Raw genomic sequence first — 17,067 nt, 5'->3', positions numbered from 1 at the left:
GGCGTGGGGGAAGGGAGGGAAAATTGGAACACAAGGTTTTGTAAGGGCTAATGTTAATTGTCCATGCAAGTTTTGAAAAATAAAAAGCTTTAATAAAAAAAAAAGATACTTGGTGATTTTCGGATGGTACTGCATGGGAGGAGGCAGGAGAGAGACCCTAGTGCTTACGGTCTACCTTTGTTCCCTTCCCCCCTTCCTCCCCCTCTGGTGGTGACAGGACTGCCTTTAGAAAGAGCAAAAGGGATTACCTCTCCTCCCTCCACCCCCATCTGAAACCCCTACCCCACAGGCGTCTGGCCCCTGGAGTCCCTCGTCTGCCCTTCCCAGGGCCATATAAGGAGCATCAGCTGTCGGGGGCGGCACCTGGCTCTAAAGATAGCTGGGGAGAGGGGGCAGGAGCTGTATTCAGCAACCCGAAACACGCCGTCACCAGCGCCATGACACGGTGAGTGTCCTTTGGTCATTCGGCCGGGTTCTCTTTAGATTCAAGGTTTCTGGTGTCCTAGCCCAGAACGCTAGGACTCGGCACCTCTAAAAGCTTTGGTCTCAGTGAGCCCAAGACTCCCGAGATCGGACCGTGGAGGCTGGAGGGGGAGAGGGGGACGCAGAGAGTCCCCTTGAGAGAGAGCTCTGCCTTCTGGGGTCCCCACTCCCCTCCTTCTTCCAGTTGTTCTCCTTTCGGGTCGGGGAGATTCAGCTCTCCCACACACTCCCTCCTCATGCCGGTCCCATGCCCTCCTCCTCTCAGACAGCACGCCCGGACTCTGTGGTACGACCGCCCCAAGTATGTGTTCATGGAGTTCTGTGTAGAGGACAGCACTGATGTCCAAGTGCTTCTGGAGGACCACCGGGTGGTTTTCAGGTACCTCCCCCCTCCCACTTTGGGGCAGGGTGTCTCCTACAAAGTCTTTCTTCTCCATTGCCTCTCCCTGCCCTTTTCTCTCTTCCAAGCTGCAGGAATGCTGAGGGTGTGGAGATGTACAATGAGATCGAGTTTTATGCCAAGGTGAACTCCAAGGTAAAGGGCCTGGGGGCATGGTGAATGGCAGAAGCGGGGGTGGGGGTGGTGAAGTCTTCTTTTCAGAACAAAGAGGAGCCCTCCCCCTCCAACTACCTGAGTGAGTCTGCTTGCCCCCTAGGACTCTCAGGATAAAAGATCAAGCCGCTCAATCACGTGCTTCGTGAGAAAATGGAAGGAGAAAGTAGCTTGGCCTCGGCTCACCAAAGAAGACATAAAGGTGAGTGGGTCTGGTGCAGAGACCGGTGTGGGCCTTAAGTTCATTACAGAAGCTTTTAATTAAGAAACCCACGTGTGAAAATCGGGTCTTGAACTCAGGCCTTCCAGGATCGAGGCCCAGATAAACAAGTACAAGAAAGATACAATAAAGGCAAAGGGATGCAGCAAGGAGGAATGCACTGACAGTTGAGGTGATCTGGAAGGGCTTTAGATGGAGGGAACCATTTGAGCTGAGGATTGAAGGAAAGAAGAGATTTCGAGAGAAATAAAAAGGAAAAGCATTTGGAGGTGGTAAAGTGGGATACCTAGAGAGACAGTATGAAAGAGGCTGTCTGAGAAGAGTAACTTGGTTGGAATGCAGTGTGAAGAAGAGGAAGCCTGGAAAGGCACATTTCAAACAGACTGTGAAGGGCTTGAAAGGCTAAAATAAGGCCCTTTATCTAGAGGCCATAGTGATTAAAGCTTTTTTCAATCATTAAACATTTAAACATCTACTATGTGCTAATCCTTCTACTATTCCCACTGCTCCCTCTCAGAGATCCTTCTAACAAAGAATTAAAAACAAGAAAAAGACAATAAGTAAAATTCATCAATATATATAGGAAAAAATATGAAATCCTATACAATGTTTCACATCAAGTAGCTATTAAGTGCTAACTATTTATCCTAACTCCTCCCTCTCAGAGATCTATTCCTTCTAACAAAGAATTAAAAACAAGAAAAAGACAAGAAATAAATAAAATTCATCAATGTATAGGAAAAAATATGATATCCTATGCAATGTTTCACATCACTGTACTCTTTGACCCCTCAAACTCTCCTTCCCCTACACCACAGAAAGCTCATAAATCTTTGAGACCACCTTTGTTCTTTATAATCTTGATTTTTTTGTGACTATTTTTTTTATTGACAGTCATGTAATCATTGTATATAACTTTTCCATAAGTTCATGTCTTTCCATGCTTCTCTGAATTCATGTTCTTTCAGCACATCTTCTTAATTAGTCTTGTAATTTGAGTTTGGCCTCATCAGGGTTCTCCAGTCACCAGTCATTTATTGATAAATCTAATGGTTCTCAATCCTCTCACTCTTGACCTCTCTGCAGCCTTTTGTCTGGACTGAATTGGCCTGGTGGTTCACATTCAGATTGGAATGAAAAGAGAGATTTGTAATTCATCGGACAGTTATGAAAAACTTTACTTAGCCATAATATGGCAAGGATAGTCAGCAAAGATGCTGCTTTGACTCAGTTTTGAGTGCAAGTTCCCTAAGTACACATTTGCCATGATGGCAAATCAGATATCATATTTGAGAGAGGAGCACTCAATTATTTTTTATTTTTAATTTAAATTTAAATCACTAACCACCTACTTCAGTGGTTTGAGCCTTAATCCCCTGGACCCAATTAAATATTTAAGACAGTTTCAACACTTTAAAAAAAAAAGTTTTTATTAATCATATTTTCCAAGTATATGTAAATTTTTTTCATTTTTAATAATTTTGAGTTCCAAATTTTCTCCCATGCTCAATTCTTTTTTTTAACCTGCAATGGCAAATGTTGCTCTTATAATTGATATTCTCCCTGCTATCAACTTTATGTTGTACAGGCTGCTCCTGCTCCCCATGTATAGAACTTTCTCTCCTTTGTCTATTAAAATCTTAGCATCTTCAAAAACTCAGCTTGAGCCACTTCCTCCTGTACAAGGCCTTCCCTAATATTCCTCATTGTATTTACTTTCTTATTTCTTATGATGGAATATAAATTCTTTGTACAATTTTGGATTTTTTTGGTATCCCCAAGACCTTACAGGTTGCCTACCATATAGTAAACTCTTAATAAATGCTTTTTGAATGACTTTCAGTATTTCTTTCCTCTTGTAGCCAGTGTGGCTATCTGTGGACTTTGATAATTGGAGAGACTGGGAAGGGGATGAAGAGGTGGAGCTAGCTCAGGTGGAACATTATGCAGAGGTGAGATGCCAGTTTTATGTCCCTGAGTTTCTCTTTTCCTGTCATTTACTCTACATAAGTTCTGTTTGGTTTGCTGTCATATAGGGTTTTGCTTGGTGTCTTTGATCAATGACATCTAGATATCCTTTCTTCCTGTGATTTCCTCCATCTTCTTTCCAGCTCTTAAAGAAAGCTAGTGCAAAGGGACCTCCCCCTGCCATGGATGATCTGGATGTAAGTGGAACAAATAAGACTAATTCATGGGACTCTGGTCAGTGAAACTGGTTGTTTTCTACTTATTACATGTTCTGTGATGCTATGTTCTCCTATGAAGCCTGCTTTCTCTAGTTCCAATTTTTTTCCAGACAGCAAAGAGAAAGCTGATTAAATGTGTTTTCTCCTTGCTTCTATGGGTATGCCCAGCAGGTCTTTTTCCTTCTTGTCCCATTGGGTATATAAATACAAATACCTCTTCTCTTCCCTCACTTAACATTAGCTTCTGTTCTTTTCTAGGATGAGTCCAGTGGTGAAGACACAACAGGTAATTTCTCCTGTGAAAAAGACAAGTAGGGATCTAGAAACCATTACCTTTACAATTTTTGGATCTTATCTCTGGCTCTATTATGGACCTATGGTGAAACAATGCTGGGCCTTGGGTTTACCTCTCTACCTTTAACATTTATCCTCCCAGCAAGCCCTTTCTCTCTGGTTGTCCACCAAGGATGCTATTTTGGCTGCTGTTATTGAAATGGGCCTTTGGTGTCTTCCTATTATCAGTTTTTAATTTCTGGATTTTGGCCAGTCATAAGAGTTCTCATGTTTGTGTATATGACAAGGGAAAAGGCAAAGAGCAAGTAGACTTAACTAAAACTTTTGTAATTTTTTTTTTTAATTAGGAACATAAGCAACATTACAGAAGAGAATGAACATGCTGTCATCTTCCCTCCCTATTTTCTTTGTAAACCTATGTACATTTTTGAATCATTGTATCATGTATTTTAACTTAACATGATTTCATACACACCTTTTGAATGTTTCAATATACAATACATAATTATCATATAGGGGACTGAACACTGAATTTAAAACCAAAAGATCTTGAAGTCCCAGATCTAACATTAACTAGCAGGATGACCAAAGGCAACTCACTCAACATCGATAAGCCTGTTTGGTCATCTGTAAAATGGGGTAACAATACATTTCCTGTGTCACTAGACTGAAGAAAGTGCCCTATAAAGTGCTATCTAAATGCAAACTACTGGTATATTAGTTTCCATAGTCTATTGAATCATTCCCCTAGTGTTGGCTATTGAAGCTGTTTCCAATTTTATAACCAACACTATACAATTTTTATAAAATAACTTTTTAAAAAATTATTTCCTTGGGGTATAATTCCCCAAAGAAGAGATATGTGCCATTTTATAACTCTGCTTTTAACAATCCATTTCTCTTTAATGTCTAAAATTCAGGTTCTCAACCTGAGGTAATTTTCCTTCTCCCTAGTTGGGGGAGAAGAACAGTTCTAAGGCCACATTTCACAGAATGACTTTCCTTGTTGCCTTTGGGTACATGACAAAACAAACCCCCATCTGGGAAGCTAGGAACCAGCCTTCATTTAATCAATAACTTTGCCTTCTGGCTTACACTTCTAATAACAATTTGCCCAGGGATATTTTCAGTTCTTCCAGTATGATCAGTTGGTAAACAAAACTGCACACTTAAATTGTCTGAACAGTCTAGGAACTGAGTCTTAAAAGTATTCCTTTCCCATCATTACACATGTATAGCATGTTTGCTGTTCAGGACAGAGCCATCATATTTTTATGATGATCCTCTTTTGCAAATGGCTGGGCTAGTCCTCAGACAGCAGGTAAAGTTTATTTCTGGGGACATACTTGAACTTTCCCAGATCTGCCAGAATGCTTTAAAAAAAAAAAAAAGGATCACCTTTATATCATCACCATACAACTCTTTCAAAAGTGGGTTGCTGTGGTTTTTGCTTAGGTTTCATGTTAATTTCACTGAACCCAGAACATGATGTGGTTGACAGTGAGAAGCATTTGTAGAAATTCATTTGAATGATGTTCATAACTTTGGCCATAGTCTGGTGATCTACTTCTGAGAAAAGGAATGCTTATTTTTTCAAATGAGAAAATGTGAAGGGTAGGAAAAGAGTCAAAAGAAATTGTATACTTTTTTTCAAAGGAAACACTTTCAGGAAGTGTCAGTAATATCAAAAATCCTGGCAGAAGCTGGGTTTCACCAAGACACCACAGTTCAGGAAGGGCACTGGTAAGCAGGATATTGTCCAAAGAGAATGACAGTGAAGAGTCCATGTCATATGAAGATAGTTAAATGAACTGAGGATGTTTAGCCTGGAGAAGATTAAAAAAAAAAAAAAAAAAAAAAAGGTTGGAGAATGATATATGATGGCTGAGTTCAAATTTTGGAAGAGCTGTCACATAAAAGATTAGATTTTTTGTTTAGCCCAATAAGCCACAACCGGGAACACCAGATGAAAGTTACAGAGTGGAGGGTCCCAGGAGTGTGTCCTCAACAAGAAACTGGATAACCATTTTTCTGATATATTATAGTAGAGATTCCTTTTTGGGTACAATTTAGACAATTTTGGGCCACTGAGAAGCTCCCCTTCAAGTTAGGCCCCTAGGTGTTGTAAGTATATGGAGTATAAGGAGACCAAAATCCAAATCCTGCCTGACACTTAACTAGATATGACCTCAAGCAAGTCACTTGGCCTTAGTCAACTTCAATTTCTTTAAAAAGCTATGTCAAGGCTTGTAAAACTTTGGCACCACTTGGTAAATTATACTGGGAGAGAGCTGGGTTCAAATTTAACTCATCTGTTTACTACCTGCTACTTATTAGGTGGAGCCAGTACTGATCCTGCTCCTTTCCCTCATCTTTAAAAAAAAAAAAAAAAAAAAAAAGTGGGTACCAGATTGCTTCTACAATCTCTTCAAGCTCCAAATTCTAAAATGCTATAAACTTGAGCTAAGAATAGCTCTTTGCAGAACACTGGCCCCAAGGGACACAAGGGCTAGATACTGGGTTTTTTTTTTACCTTATTTTCTTATTTTATATCTTCTAACTACAGTCTAACAAAAAAAATTCTTGAACTTAATAAAGAAAATCCAACAATTACACTTCCAGTGAAAAATACTGCTGCTCTACCACCCTTTTCTTCATCTTTTGTTTTTTCAATAATGGAGGCAGCTAAGTGATACAGAGGTCAGAATCCTGAGACCTGAAGTCAGTAAGAGCTGGAGTTCAAATTCAGCCTTGCTGTCTGACTTTGGGCAAATCATTTAACCTGTCTGCTTCAATATATATCTATAAAACAGGGAAAATAGTACTCACCTCCTACGGTGTTGGGAGGAAGTGCTCTGCAGACCTTAAAGTGCTATATAAATGCAGTGATTATTTAAGACACATGGTGTTCCCTGTTCACATTTTAGGCTCTAATAATAGCTGATTTGCTCAGGATGCCTTATGCAGCGTGAGACTTTCAGTTTTATTTACTGCAGCAGGACTTTTGGGACACTGGCCACAACCTGAGACTGATACCCCACCATGAAGCGCAGTCTTACCTCTGACATCATCAGCTCAGACCTTTACAAGTTGTCATAGTCGTCATCCTCTTCGTGTTTCCTTTTCAATGGATTGGAGGACTCGGCGGGGGTGCTCTGCGAGGAGGAGGACGAGGAAGATGAAGACGATGACGAGGATGACGACGAGGACACCATATTGGTCGTGATAAGGATATTCTTGGACCCGATGAGGGAGGGGTTGATCAGGACGTTCTGCACGGCGGGCGTGGCGGGCATCGCGGCCTTGACCGCTGGGCTCTGCGACGCCGGGATCTGCACCGTGAACCTCTGGCCGGCCAGAGACAGAGGGGTCGTAACGTCGGCAGCCACGGCCACTGCGGGCGCGGACGAGGGAGCACCCAGGGTGGGGGTGCCGGGCCTGCTGCTGACTGCGCCCACGCTCAGCCGGGGCACCGTGATTCTTCCCGCCTGGGCCGGCACCTTTTTGGGCAGGGACTTGAGCCGGTAGTTGGGCGCTGTTAAGCAATAGCGGTCCGGCGGTAGCCGCGGGCCCGAGTAGGGTTTGATCAGCGGCAGCGGGGTCTGGTTCTTCTGCCGGGCAATATCTAACAGGAAATCCCTCGGCGGCGGCGCCGTGAACGATTGGTCGGCCCTGCACTGGATGGCCAGCCGCACGTCGTCCGCATCCACCGCCGGTTTCTTGGCGTGGCTCGAGTAAATCTTGGCGTCGTCCAAAATCGTGGTGACGTAGCGGAAGGCGAACTCCAGCATCTGGTTGATGACCCTTGGTTCGTACTCTGTGATGCCCATATCCTTCAGAATTTGAGCCATCACTTGGGCATCTTTTGGCGTGCTCTTGGGGGACGCCATCTTGCCCGGCTCCATGATTTCCGGTGTCCGCACTTCACTTCCGGTTTCCGAGAGCTACGCCAAAGGTTACTAAACGACCGGGAGGGAAGAATCCCCGATTTCCGTTTTCGTTAATTCTGGCCCACGCCGCCTACCGTCCGAAATCCCTTTCCAAACACTCTACCGCCGCAGAGGAAAGAAACACAGGTCCTACCTAGGGCTTGAGCTCCGTTTTTGTCGGGTCCTTCACTTTAGCGTTCCCAACCTTCAGGGAGTCAGCAACCATGACGTTCCGGTGCCAGCGGGACAGCTACGCTCGAGAGGTGAGACCGGAGGCTAGGGATTCGAGATCTAGGGGGGCTGGGAGGGAGGGGCGCGGGCGTCGGCCGGCAGGCCCCGCCTTACGGCTCTCCCCTCGCTCCGCAGTTCAGCACCACAGTGCTTTCTTGCCGCCCCGCGGAGCTGCAGACGGAAGGGACTGGCAATAGCAAGAACAAGGAGAAGTTAAGCGGCTACCACGTGGTCTTGGAAGATACCCTGCTCTTCCCTGAGGGCGGGGGCCAGGTGCGAGGCCCCGCCTTAGTTCGTCAGCCCTGCCCCCCAGCTCGCCAAGCACCCTACCGCTACTCTAGGCCCCGCCTCCTCTTTCAAGCCACTCCTCTCTGGAATCCCGCCCTTTATGCAGGCCACGCCCTTATCCTGGCCCCCACCTGCCCCTGTACCCACCCCGGTGCTTCAGTTTAGCTTCTCTTTGGGTTCTTCCCCTAGAGGGCAGAAGAGAGAGGGCTCAATGTACTAGGTGGGAGTTTAGATCGCTCTTTTTAATAGCGGAGGAAGTGACTTTCCCAGACCCGCATCCTGGAGGTGGCAGAGTCGGGACTTAGAAGTCTAATCCTGGGCTTCACACTCCTGGCTCTTCTAGCATCCTTCAGGTCCCGTCTCATTCCCAAGGCCCGGTCCCTGGGACTGGGAGATGCCCTCCTCGCCCTGCCCTGGATCACTTCCTGAAAAAGGAGGGCTTAGGCTAGATGGGGGGCGGTCTTAACCTTTTTTGTGTCTTGGACTCTTGTGGCAATGTGATGAAGCCGGAGAGCCCTTGTCGGAATGACGTCTTTAATTTCATAATGTAGATATAGTTTCGCTGATTATTTTGAATATAGTTCTCAGAATAGTAAAAACAAATAAAACAAAAAGTTCACAGGCTCCAGTTTTAAGAACCCCTGACCTAGGCCTCTTTCAGTGTAAATCTTTGAATCTCCACCCTCCAGTTCGGCCCCTCAGATTTGAGAAAGTGGCGCGGCAGACTGTTACCTTATGGAAGCGTTTGAACAAACCTCGGAGCGCTGGGGATGTGCCTTTGTGTTAGTTCTTATTGCTAGAGCCGCCTTGCATCCCGGCCTGAGGCGGACTGTGGCAGCCCCGACTCAGTCTCTGGCCGACCGTTACTTTCTCTGATTTGCAGAGGATGGGCTATTTGGGGAAGTTCCTTATACTGTTATGCCAATGCTGTAGGTCCAGTTCCTACCCCTGACCTCCTTAAGTACAGGGTAAGCTATAAGGCAAGAATGTACAACCATCAAGTGTGGGAGGCTTGGCTCTTCTCAGTGGTTCTGTGATCCAAAGCAGTCCCAATAGGCTTTGGACAGAAAGTTCCATCTGCATCCAGAAAAAGAACTAAGGAGACTAAACGTAAATCAACACAGGCTATGTTCACTTTTTTCTGCCTTTTTATGTCTCCCATGGTTTTTTCCCTTTTGCTATGATTTTTCTCTCCCAACATTTGTAAAGCAATGTGTGTTAAAAATCAATTTTAAAAAATGAAAAAAAAATAAGAAGAGAAAGATGGATAAATCCTCTCCTTGTTCCCCACCTATCAGAATCAGCTTAAAACAGAATAGCCTGAGCCTATTAGATCCATCACAACCTCTGTGTTTGGGAACTTCAGATTATAGCATTATTTCACATCTCTCTTTCTCTTCCCCCCAAAAAACCCAAACCATACTAAGTTTCAAAGAATCAGAGTAATGTCAGAAGTAATTTCATTCAACCTGTTCATACCAGTGTGTGGCAGAGAGAGCATTCAAACTCAGGTCCTCTGACTGCAGTAAAGCTAGCAGTGTTCATTCCTGCACTACTTGTTTCCTTATAGCCCAGACAAATCCTACTTTTCAAGGCAATGTGTACTTTTTAATTCCTAAATTGCTTCTTAAATGTGAATTACTGCTTTATCCTTCCTTTCCTAAATCCATAGTAGAAACTTTTTCCCCCCAGCCCGATGACCGAGGTTCTATTGACAACATCCCAGTGCTCAGAGTGACCCGCCGGGGACCTGAAGCTGAGCATTTTTTGCTTACTCCCCTGGCACCTGGGAGCCAAGTCCAAGTGCAGCTGGACTGGGAGCGGAGGTTTGACCACATGCAGCAGCATTCAGGTATGTAGGGAATGGAAGTGGAGAAAAAATGTAGCCTCATTACTGGGAATTCAATCTGGATGATAATATCACCTTGGCTATCCTTACAGCCAAACATTTGTGTAGAGAGACCTGTGCCTGAGTCCGAGAGCTTTTGTATGTCAGGGTGTTCTATTATTCCCTTTCTCCTTATCTCAATATCCAGGGCAGCATCTCATCTCAGCTGTGGCTGATCACCTGTTTGGATTGAAGACAACATCATGGTGAGTAAAAAACATTGGACTAACTACTAAAAGTTTTAAAGTTATATTAAAACCATAACTTTGAACATTAGTACAATCAACTAAACTGGCTTAGCCAATGTTTACATTTAAAATAACTTCAACACATGAAATGCCTTAATATTTTTCAGTCAGTTCCTGTTACAAAGGAATGCTTGTCAGAGTTCTTTTGCCATTTTTTCCCATTCATTTTTGTTTTTATCTAGTCATTTTTACAGAAATTATGAGGTAGTATGATACACTGATTAGACAGAGCTTCTAATTGAGCAAGACTTTTTCTTACTTTGTTTTTCCAAATAAAATATTTCTTTTTTAAAAAGGGGGGGAAAATTTGAGGAAGAGTAGGGTTCAGGCTGTAGGAACCTTGCTGGACAATTCACTGAACTATTCGGTACTATTAGCAGTTCTTCAAGGACTCAGTTACAAAAAAGGTGCCACTCTGTGTTGATAGAAAGAATTTTCTCATCCTTGAGTTCTCTATTCCACTTGTCTAGTTCCTATCCCTAATTAGAGATGCCACATGGGATAGTGGCCAGAGGGCTATTCTTGGAGTCAGGATAATCTGGATTCATGCCCCGTGTCTGACATATTAGCTCTGTGACCTTGGGAAAGTCAATTTACTTCTCATTGTCCTGGTCAAATATCTAAGACTATCAGTCTCAGAACAGTTCCCAGTCTGCATTGGTGGAAGGAGTTTTCTTACTCAGAGTTCTATCACACTACTGAAGTTATAGGTTAAAAAAGTGTACTTTTAGTGTATATTTCATCTTATTGCTCTTTTTTTTTTTTTTCATTTTGCAATTTTATAATTGACTATGTGATACAGATCATTGACTTCTCTAGCTTTCCCTTAACAGAGAGGATAGGGGCAAGAATTTCCTGGAATGGAATACTGCCTATCATTTGCTCAGTCCTTTTCTGTTAGCTCCCAAGATAGGAAAAGGTAATATTTCTGTGTCAGAGGATGGACAGGGGAAGAGAATTTTTCTAATCCAGTTATTTTAGTGTGATGGACTCACTGTCTTTCATGGCATCTGTAATTTTTTTTTTCCTTCAGGGTTGTGATAGTTGCATTTCACCATAATTGGATTCCTTTACAAGCCTATGTATTTAAAAACATTATTCTGCAGTGATAGCCCTAGGCTTCACCAGACTGCCAAAGTGAACCTGGTGATGGAAGAGAGATTAAGAACCCCTCAAGCTTTAGTCCTATAAGCTGCCAATCTCATATATTTCATTCTCATCCCATGAACCCCACTCTCTCTGGTTAGGGAGTTAGGACGCTTTCGAAGCACAATAGAGCTGGATAGCCCCATGATCTTACCAGAACAGATAGCTGCTATCGAGCAGAGTGTCAATGAGAAGATCCGAAATCGGCTACCTGTGACTGTGAAGGAACTGAGCCTGGATGATCCTGAGGTGGAGAAGGTAAAATCTGTTGGGAACAGGTAGTCAATGATAACTTCATGGTATCTAAAGGGTTCTTTTAAAGAACCTTTTAGAAGCTTAGACATACCTGCCCATCCCAGGTAAGGGGCCGGGGTTTGCCAGATGACCATGTAGGACCTATCCGTGTCATCACCATTGAGGGTGTCGACTCCAATATGTGCTGTGGAACTCACGTGAGAAACCTCAGTGATCTGCAGGTAAGTGGGAGGAAGGGAAAAGTTGGGGCTCCAGAAAGGGCCAGAGGTGCAGGATAGGCCTGAGAGAGAGGCAGGAGAGAGTAGAGGCTCAAAAATCTTGAAATTCTTTTGGCAAAGAAGCCCAGTATCAATCTCACCACTTCTACTGGAGAAGTCTGTAGGGAAAGTGCATGGTGTAAGCCCCATAAAAGGATTCTTTGTATGACCCTTAACCCTCCCCCCCCCCATTCATTTATTCTGAAGAGGCAATATGAGCCTAGCTTGCTCTTCAAACACACTTCACATACGTCTTCCAAACCTTGTCCAGGTCATTAAGATCCTTGGTACTGAGAAGGGGAAAAAGAACAAGACCAACCTGGTATTTCTAGCAGGGAACCGGGTGCTGAAGTGGATGGAGAGAAGTCATGGAGCAGAAAAGGCCTTGACCACATTACTCAAGTAGGTGCCTCTTTTCCTTTCCACTGAGTGATGTTAGGGAAGTGCCTCGGTTTCCCCATCAGCAACATGAAAAATATACCCCTTTGCTTTCTCTCAGAACAAGGATCAGTTGAGCTGGTGGCTGTGGGAGGGCTGTTGAAGGTGGGCTTCTTGGCAGAACAGCCTGGTGGAAGGAGTGCTGGGCATAGAGTCAAAACCACCTGCCTCAGACACTTAACAGCTATGTGGCCCTGGGCAAATGACATAATCTCTCTGAACCTAAGTTTCCAATAGTAATAGCATCTACTTCAGAGAATTGTTAGAAGGATTAAATAAGACAATGCAAAGTTCTAGGCAAACCTTAAAGCATCATACAAATGGCCAGTCCTTGTCCCCAGTTGTCTTGTGAATAAGTGACCTTCCACCCTCAGCTTTATTTCTGTTGCTGGTGTGTCTCTGCTATGCTCAACAATAATCTGTGGTCCTCAGTCTTGGGAGGAGGAACCATTATTTGAAGTCAGATATCACTGGGTCTCTGCGGGTCATCCTCTAGAAACTGGAGTGGGGAATTAGAGGATGGGTCTTCAGATTTCTGTGTCTCTCAAGGTGTGGAGTGGAAGAACATGCTGAGGCTGTTCAGAAACTGCAGAACTCAGCCAAGCTGCTCCAGAAGGTGACTTACCCTAGATCCCTAAGGAGGGGAGGCTGTAGTGGAGATAGATTCGTTCCTACAGTGGCTTTCCCTTGGGCCTAGATTGGGAGAGTATAAGTAATATCTAGGCCTGGCCCAGATATTTGCAGCTGCTTCACAGGGTCAAGTCCCTAGGTATATGGTGGTAGCTGGAGGTAAGGGAAGGGGGGGGTGAGATGGTGGGGATTTACTGTATGTTACCTCCTTTCCTCTATGTTACTCCCTGCACCGACCTTGCTAACTTACAGTATCATTTTCAGAACAACCTGAATCTGCTCAGAGACCTGGCCGTTCTCACTGCCCACAGCCTTAGGAACAGCTCAGACAGGGAAGGAGTGATTGTATTACACAGGTGAGGATTCAGAAACTGGCAGCAGCAGTGAGGAGGAGAAGGGCCAGGGAGGGGAGATAGACTGGTGCCCCACATTGCTGCTGTGGGCAGTAGCCTAAAGACACTGGGGAAAAAATTTGCACTTAAATATGATATTGTAAAACCTAAGAGAAGGGGGAGAGGTGTCAGATGCCTGACTTCGTTTGGACAGGGTGATGAGCTTGTTCCTGGAATCTTCTTCCCTCTCTTCATGGTCCCATAATCAATGCTCTATCCAGAAAACCCCAGTTGTTCCAGGATACTGGGGCCTAAAGTTTTATCTGCTGAGGCTAGGGAGAGACCACATGCTCTCTCTCGCCTCTAATATACTTTTTCATTCTTGGGGGAGTCTGAAGTTTGTGTGCCGTGGACCGTTATCCTTGGGGAACAGATAGCTCTGAACAGCCTGCTCTCCCTGGTCTCTGACACAACCTTGCTTTAATGCCCTAAATAAGTAAACTTTGGATATGACATGTGATTAAAATAATGCTGGATCTGAAGTCTGAGGACCTTGATTCAGATCCTGTGTCTTCACCTTACCATTTGGGAAAGTCATTTAGCCTCTCTAGGCCTCTTTATCTGTAAAATGTTCTAGATACCTCGGTGGTCCCATCCATCTCTAAATCTAAATGGTCTTTTGTTGTAGGAAAGATGGTGACTCTGAATTTATGAACATCATTGCCAATGAAATTGGGATAGAGGTGAGACTATGAGGTACCCCTCTTTACCCTCCTTCCCCCACCCCAGGGACCTTGCCTCCTTATATTTGGCTCTCTAGTCTAAACACAGCCTGTTAACTTCTTTCAAGATCAGACTGTGACATAATGTCTTTCTGGACCTCTGGCATTTGCTATTCCTGGGTCTGTATATCATTTCAGAGCAGGAGCCTAGAAGGGACACTCCTATTTTTTCTGTAGAAACCAATTTTTGAGTGATAGCCAGGCCTTTCATCCTTCCCACCTCTATTTCAGGTGACTCCTATGGAATGAAGTTACAGTATCACTCAGTCATTTGTTAAGTGGCTCTAAGCTCTTGTGGCCCCCCTATGTCTTCCAACTGCTTTCAGACCATTTCTCCTTGTATTATGCATTATGAACAAATGAAAGAGATATTTCTTCATTGCTCAGGAATTTGATTCTAAAACTTTAGGAAATATCTACCCTTGGTAGGAGGAATCGTTTTGGGAATGAATAGATTTTGTATCACAAGGTATGTAGGACTCATTCATTCCTCCATCTTTCTTCTAGGATACCCTTCTCTTCTTAACTGTGGGGGATGAGAAAGGTGCTGGGCTCTTCTTACTTGCAGGACCAGTTGAGGCAGTGGATATGCTGGGACCCAGGTAAGATAACATGAAAGTCTTCTGTAGCGAGCTGTCGTCTCCAGAAGCTGCCGGATCGCTCTCTGGGAAGAGATCTGCTGTGTCTACTCAAATCTTTCAGACAGATTCTTCTTCCTGTAGTGAACCGTTGTCTCCAGGCAGTTGCTGTTAACTCTTGTCCAGAGAAGTGACTTCCCTTCCTGCAGAGAGCTGCATCAAGCCAGATGTAGTGCAGAGTCTTCTTCTATCTCTGGAGTGGTGTCTTCTTTTATCCTCCCAGAGAATGGGCGTGGGATAATGCAAGGGCTTCTGGGAAGAACCACTTCAACCAATGAGCTTGCTCCTTCTAGGATTCCTAAGGTGTAAACTTCCTTTACAGGTCTGAGCCAGAGAACTGTCAAGTCAACCTGAGTTCTCACCTTGTAATTGTCCAGACAACCTGAGTTCTCACCTAGTAATCCTAACAGTCTTCCGTTCTGGTTGACAAACATTTATTGAACATTAGGCACTGGGGACAGATTAAGAGACAGAAACAGAACACTCTCTGACCTCAAGAAGCTTACATTCTACTGAAGGAAGGCAGCATGTGTACAGATCAGCAAATAGAAATCTGTAGGAAGTGCTTTGGGAGGTGAAAAGAAGCCACTCAGAACTGGACCTGAGAGTCATTCTAGAGAAATAAGAAGCTGATTTAGAGGCATGGAAATAGAAAGGACAGTATAGAGAGAGTGAAGGAGAAAGAGGAGTGCAGGATACCTTCAGGTGCAAGGATGAGAAGTAGAGGTGAGGGAGGGGGTGGGGTGGGGTAGAAGGAGACTCCGTAGCTTCCATTTTGGACTTATGGAGTTTAACTGACTCATGAGATACTGAGATGATGTTTGGCAAAGTTGGTTACAAGGGAGGTTCAGGAAAAGGCAAGGCCTGGCTATAAAGATATTTTAAAGCTACTCGAATAGAGATCCTAATTGGAAGCTCACCAGTAGAGAGGCCACACCCAGAAGAGTGGTGGACCCAGGACAGAACCATGGGGTGCACTTGGCCAATGGGCAGGATATAGAAGGTGACTGAGTGGAGGAGAAGGGATGGTCAGGCAGGTAGGAGAATCTGGAGAAAATGGGGTTATAAAAACCTGGAAAGCAGGAAATACTTAGGAAGACACGGCAGTCAACAGCTCAGGTGCTGAAGAGACAACTGGGAAAAAGGGCACCAGACTCAGCTATTAGGAGATCATTAATTACTTTAGAAAGAACAATTTCAGTTGAATAATGGGATCACAAATTGCACTGATTGCAGGGAGTTGAAAAGTGAAGGAATGAGTGGAAAAGAACTTAATACACTTACCGCAAGCCAACATTGTGCTAAGAGTACCAATGGAAAAGGGAGGCAGCACTTCTGAGGGGCTTCATTCTCCTTAGGGGAGACCCCCCATCTAGGACACATGGGCTTCAGGGAAGCGGTGCTTAGGGAGAAGTGTCAGGGCATGTGACAAGGCCCAGTATTCTCCCTGCCAGCAGGGTCTGATTTGTACCCTGTGTGCCGAGGTAATGTGATTAGCCATGGCCCTGACCTCTCGACTATGGAGAAATGGGCAGTGGGCTTGAGGCTCAGAGTGGGGTAAGTTCCAGGATGGAGGGAGCATCTGACACTGCTGGGAAATAAGCCCCACTTTGGGATCTCAAGGTTGAAGAAGTAGAAGCAGTGAGTGCAGACAGCTTTTTCAAGGCATTTGGTTATAAAAGAGAGACAAAAAAAGAAGAGTTATTGATACTATTATGAGATTCCTTCTAAGTGGTAAAGGGGAACTCAAAAAACTGCGTTCTTCCTGTATTCTTCCTGAATGGGCTTGTTGTCTCTAATGCTAATATATTGGTTTTCAGGGTAGCTGAATTGCTGCAAGGTAAAGGAGCTGGGAAGAAAGGCCGCTTTCAGGGCAAGGCTACCAAACTTAGCCGGCGTGCAGAAGTGCAGGCCCTTCTCCACGACTATCTCAATAGTCAGAGTGCTGAAGAATAGCAACTCCTGCCTTGTGTCCTTCCTGAGCATTTCCTTAGCACCAGACAGCATGTGGCCTTGGAAATAATTTGCTTTCTTCTAGACAATAAAATGATTTTATTGGAATGTGAATCTTATGCTATACTGTCTACAAACCTGTGTAGTTCTTTTTGTGTATGCATACTTATATACACTATAAAATAGGTAATGGGTTTGGCCAACTCATCCAGGGCCTTCTTTCTTGATGCTGTGAAATACAATTGCGTAAAAACTCTATAGATCTGATAAGGTCTAAATTTAGGGAAACAAAATGAGATTAGGATTTCTGGTTGTC

General features: G+C 44.2%; 2 protein-coding genes across 8 annotated transcripts; one reads left to right on the top strand and one right to left on the bottom strand.

The window, feature by feature from the left end:
* The first annotated feature begins 316 nt into the window (after positions 1 to 316).
* LOC141539218 (putative protein PTGES3L) lies at positions 317 to 16,865 on the top strand. 6 transcript variants are annotated; one of them, XM_074261627.1, is made up of 16 exons: positions 655 to 862; positions 952 to 1,018; positions 1,140 to 1,238; positions 3,119 to 3,208; positions 3,368 to 3,421; positions 8,032 to 8,169; positions 9,877 to 10,036; positions 10,221 to 10,278; positions 11,568 to 11,724; positions 11,826 to 11,942; positions 12,250 to 12,380; positions 12,966 to 13,032; positions 13,311 to 13,402; positions 14,067 to 14,121; positions 14,668 to 14,762; positions 16,619 to 16,865. In XM_074261627.1, exons 1-16 carry the CDS (start codon positions 720 to 722, stop codon positions 16,752 to 16,754), a joined length of 1,659 nt encoding a protein of 552 aa, XP_074117728.1. In that variant the 5' UTR covers positions 655 to 719; the 3' UTR covers positions 16,755 to 16,865. The 6 variants fall into 6 exon arrangements, with proteins under 6 accessions (XP_074117726.1, XP_074117725.1, XP_074117727.1 ...); XM_074261621.1 differs by lacking the exons at positions 655 to 862; positions 952 to 1,018; positions 1,140 to 1,238; positions 3,119 to 3,208; positions 3,368 to 3,421 and adding an exon at positions 7,458 to 7,928; XM_074261625.1 differs by lacking the exons at positions 8,032 to 8,169; positions 9,877 to 10,036; positions 10,221 to 10,278; ... (6 more) ...; positions 14,668 to 14,762; positions 16,619 to 16,865 and adding exons at positions 317 to 445; positions 3,701 to 3,728; positions 4,084 to 4,210 and having other exon boundaries at positions 749 to 862.
* Positions 2,667 to 7,913, bottom strand: LOC141539219 (transcription initiation factor TFIID subunit 9-like). Of its 2 annotated transcripts, none has more exons than XM_074261628.1 (2): positions 6,796 to 7,641; positions 2,667 to 3,738 (listed from the first exon to the last, which is right to left on the bottom strand). In XM_074261628.1, the coding sequence occupies exon 1, from the start codon at positions 7,639 to 7,641 to the stop codon at positions 6,820 to 6,822; it is 822 nt and encodes a 273-aa protein (XP_074117729.1). In that variant the 3' UTR covers positions 2,667 to 3,738; positions 6,796 to 6,819. The 2 variants fall into 2 exon arrangements, with proteins under 2 accessions (XP_074117729.1, XP_074117730.1); XM_074261629.1 differs by lacking the exon at positions 2,667 to 3,738 and adding an exon at positions 4,059 to 5,562 and having other exon boundaries at positions 6,796 to 7,913.
* Positions 16,866 to 17,067: the final 202 nt, after the last annotated feature.

This window comes from Sminthopsis crassicaudata, chromosome 4 (genome assembly GCF_048593235.1).
Source record: "Sminthopsis crassicaudata isolate SCR6 chromosome 4, ASM4859323v1, whole genome shotgun sequence".
Lineage (NCBI taxonomy): Eukaryota > Metazoa > Chordata > Mammalia > Dasyuromorphia > Dasyuridae > Sminthopsis > Sminthopsis crassicaudata.
The sequence above is the reverse complement of the archived record's forward strand: the minus strand, read 5'-3'. Positions and strand labels throughout refer to the sequence as shown.

Coding starts and splice junctions, on each gene's coding strand:
- LOC141539218 (XM_074261627.1), top strand. CDS start 720: ATGCCGGTCCCATGCCCTCCTCCTCTCAGACAGCACGCCCGGACTCTG. Junction 863..951: donor GACCACCGGGTGGTTTTCAG/GTACCTCCCCCC, acceptor CTCTCTTCCAAG/CTGCAGGAATGCTGAGGGTG. Junction 3,209..3,367: donor AGGTGGAACATTATGCAGAG/GTGAGATGCCAG, acceptor TCTTCTTTCCAG/CTCTTAAAGAAAGCTAGTGC.
- LOC141539219 (XM_074261629.1), bottom strand. CDS start 7,641: ATGGAGCCGGGCAAGATGGCGTCCCCCAAGAGCACGCCAAAAGATGCC.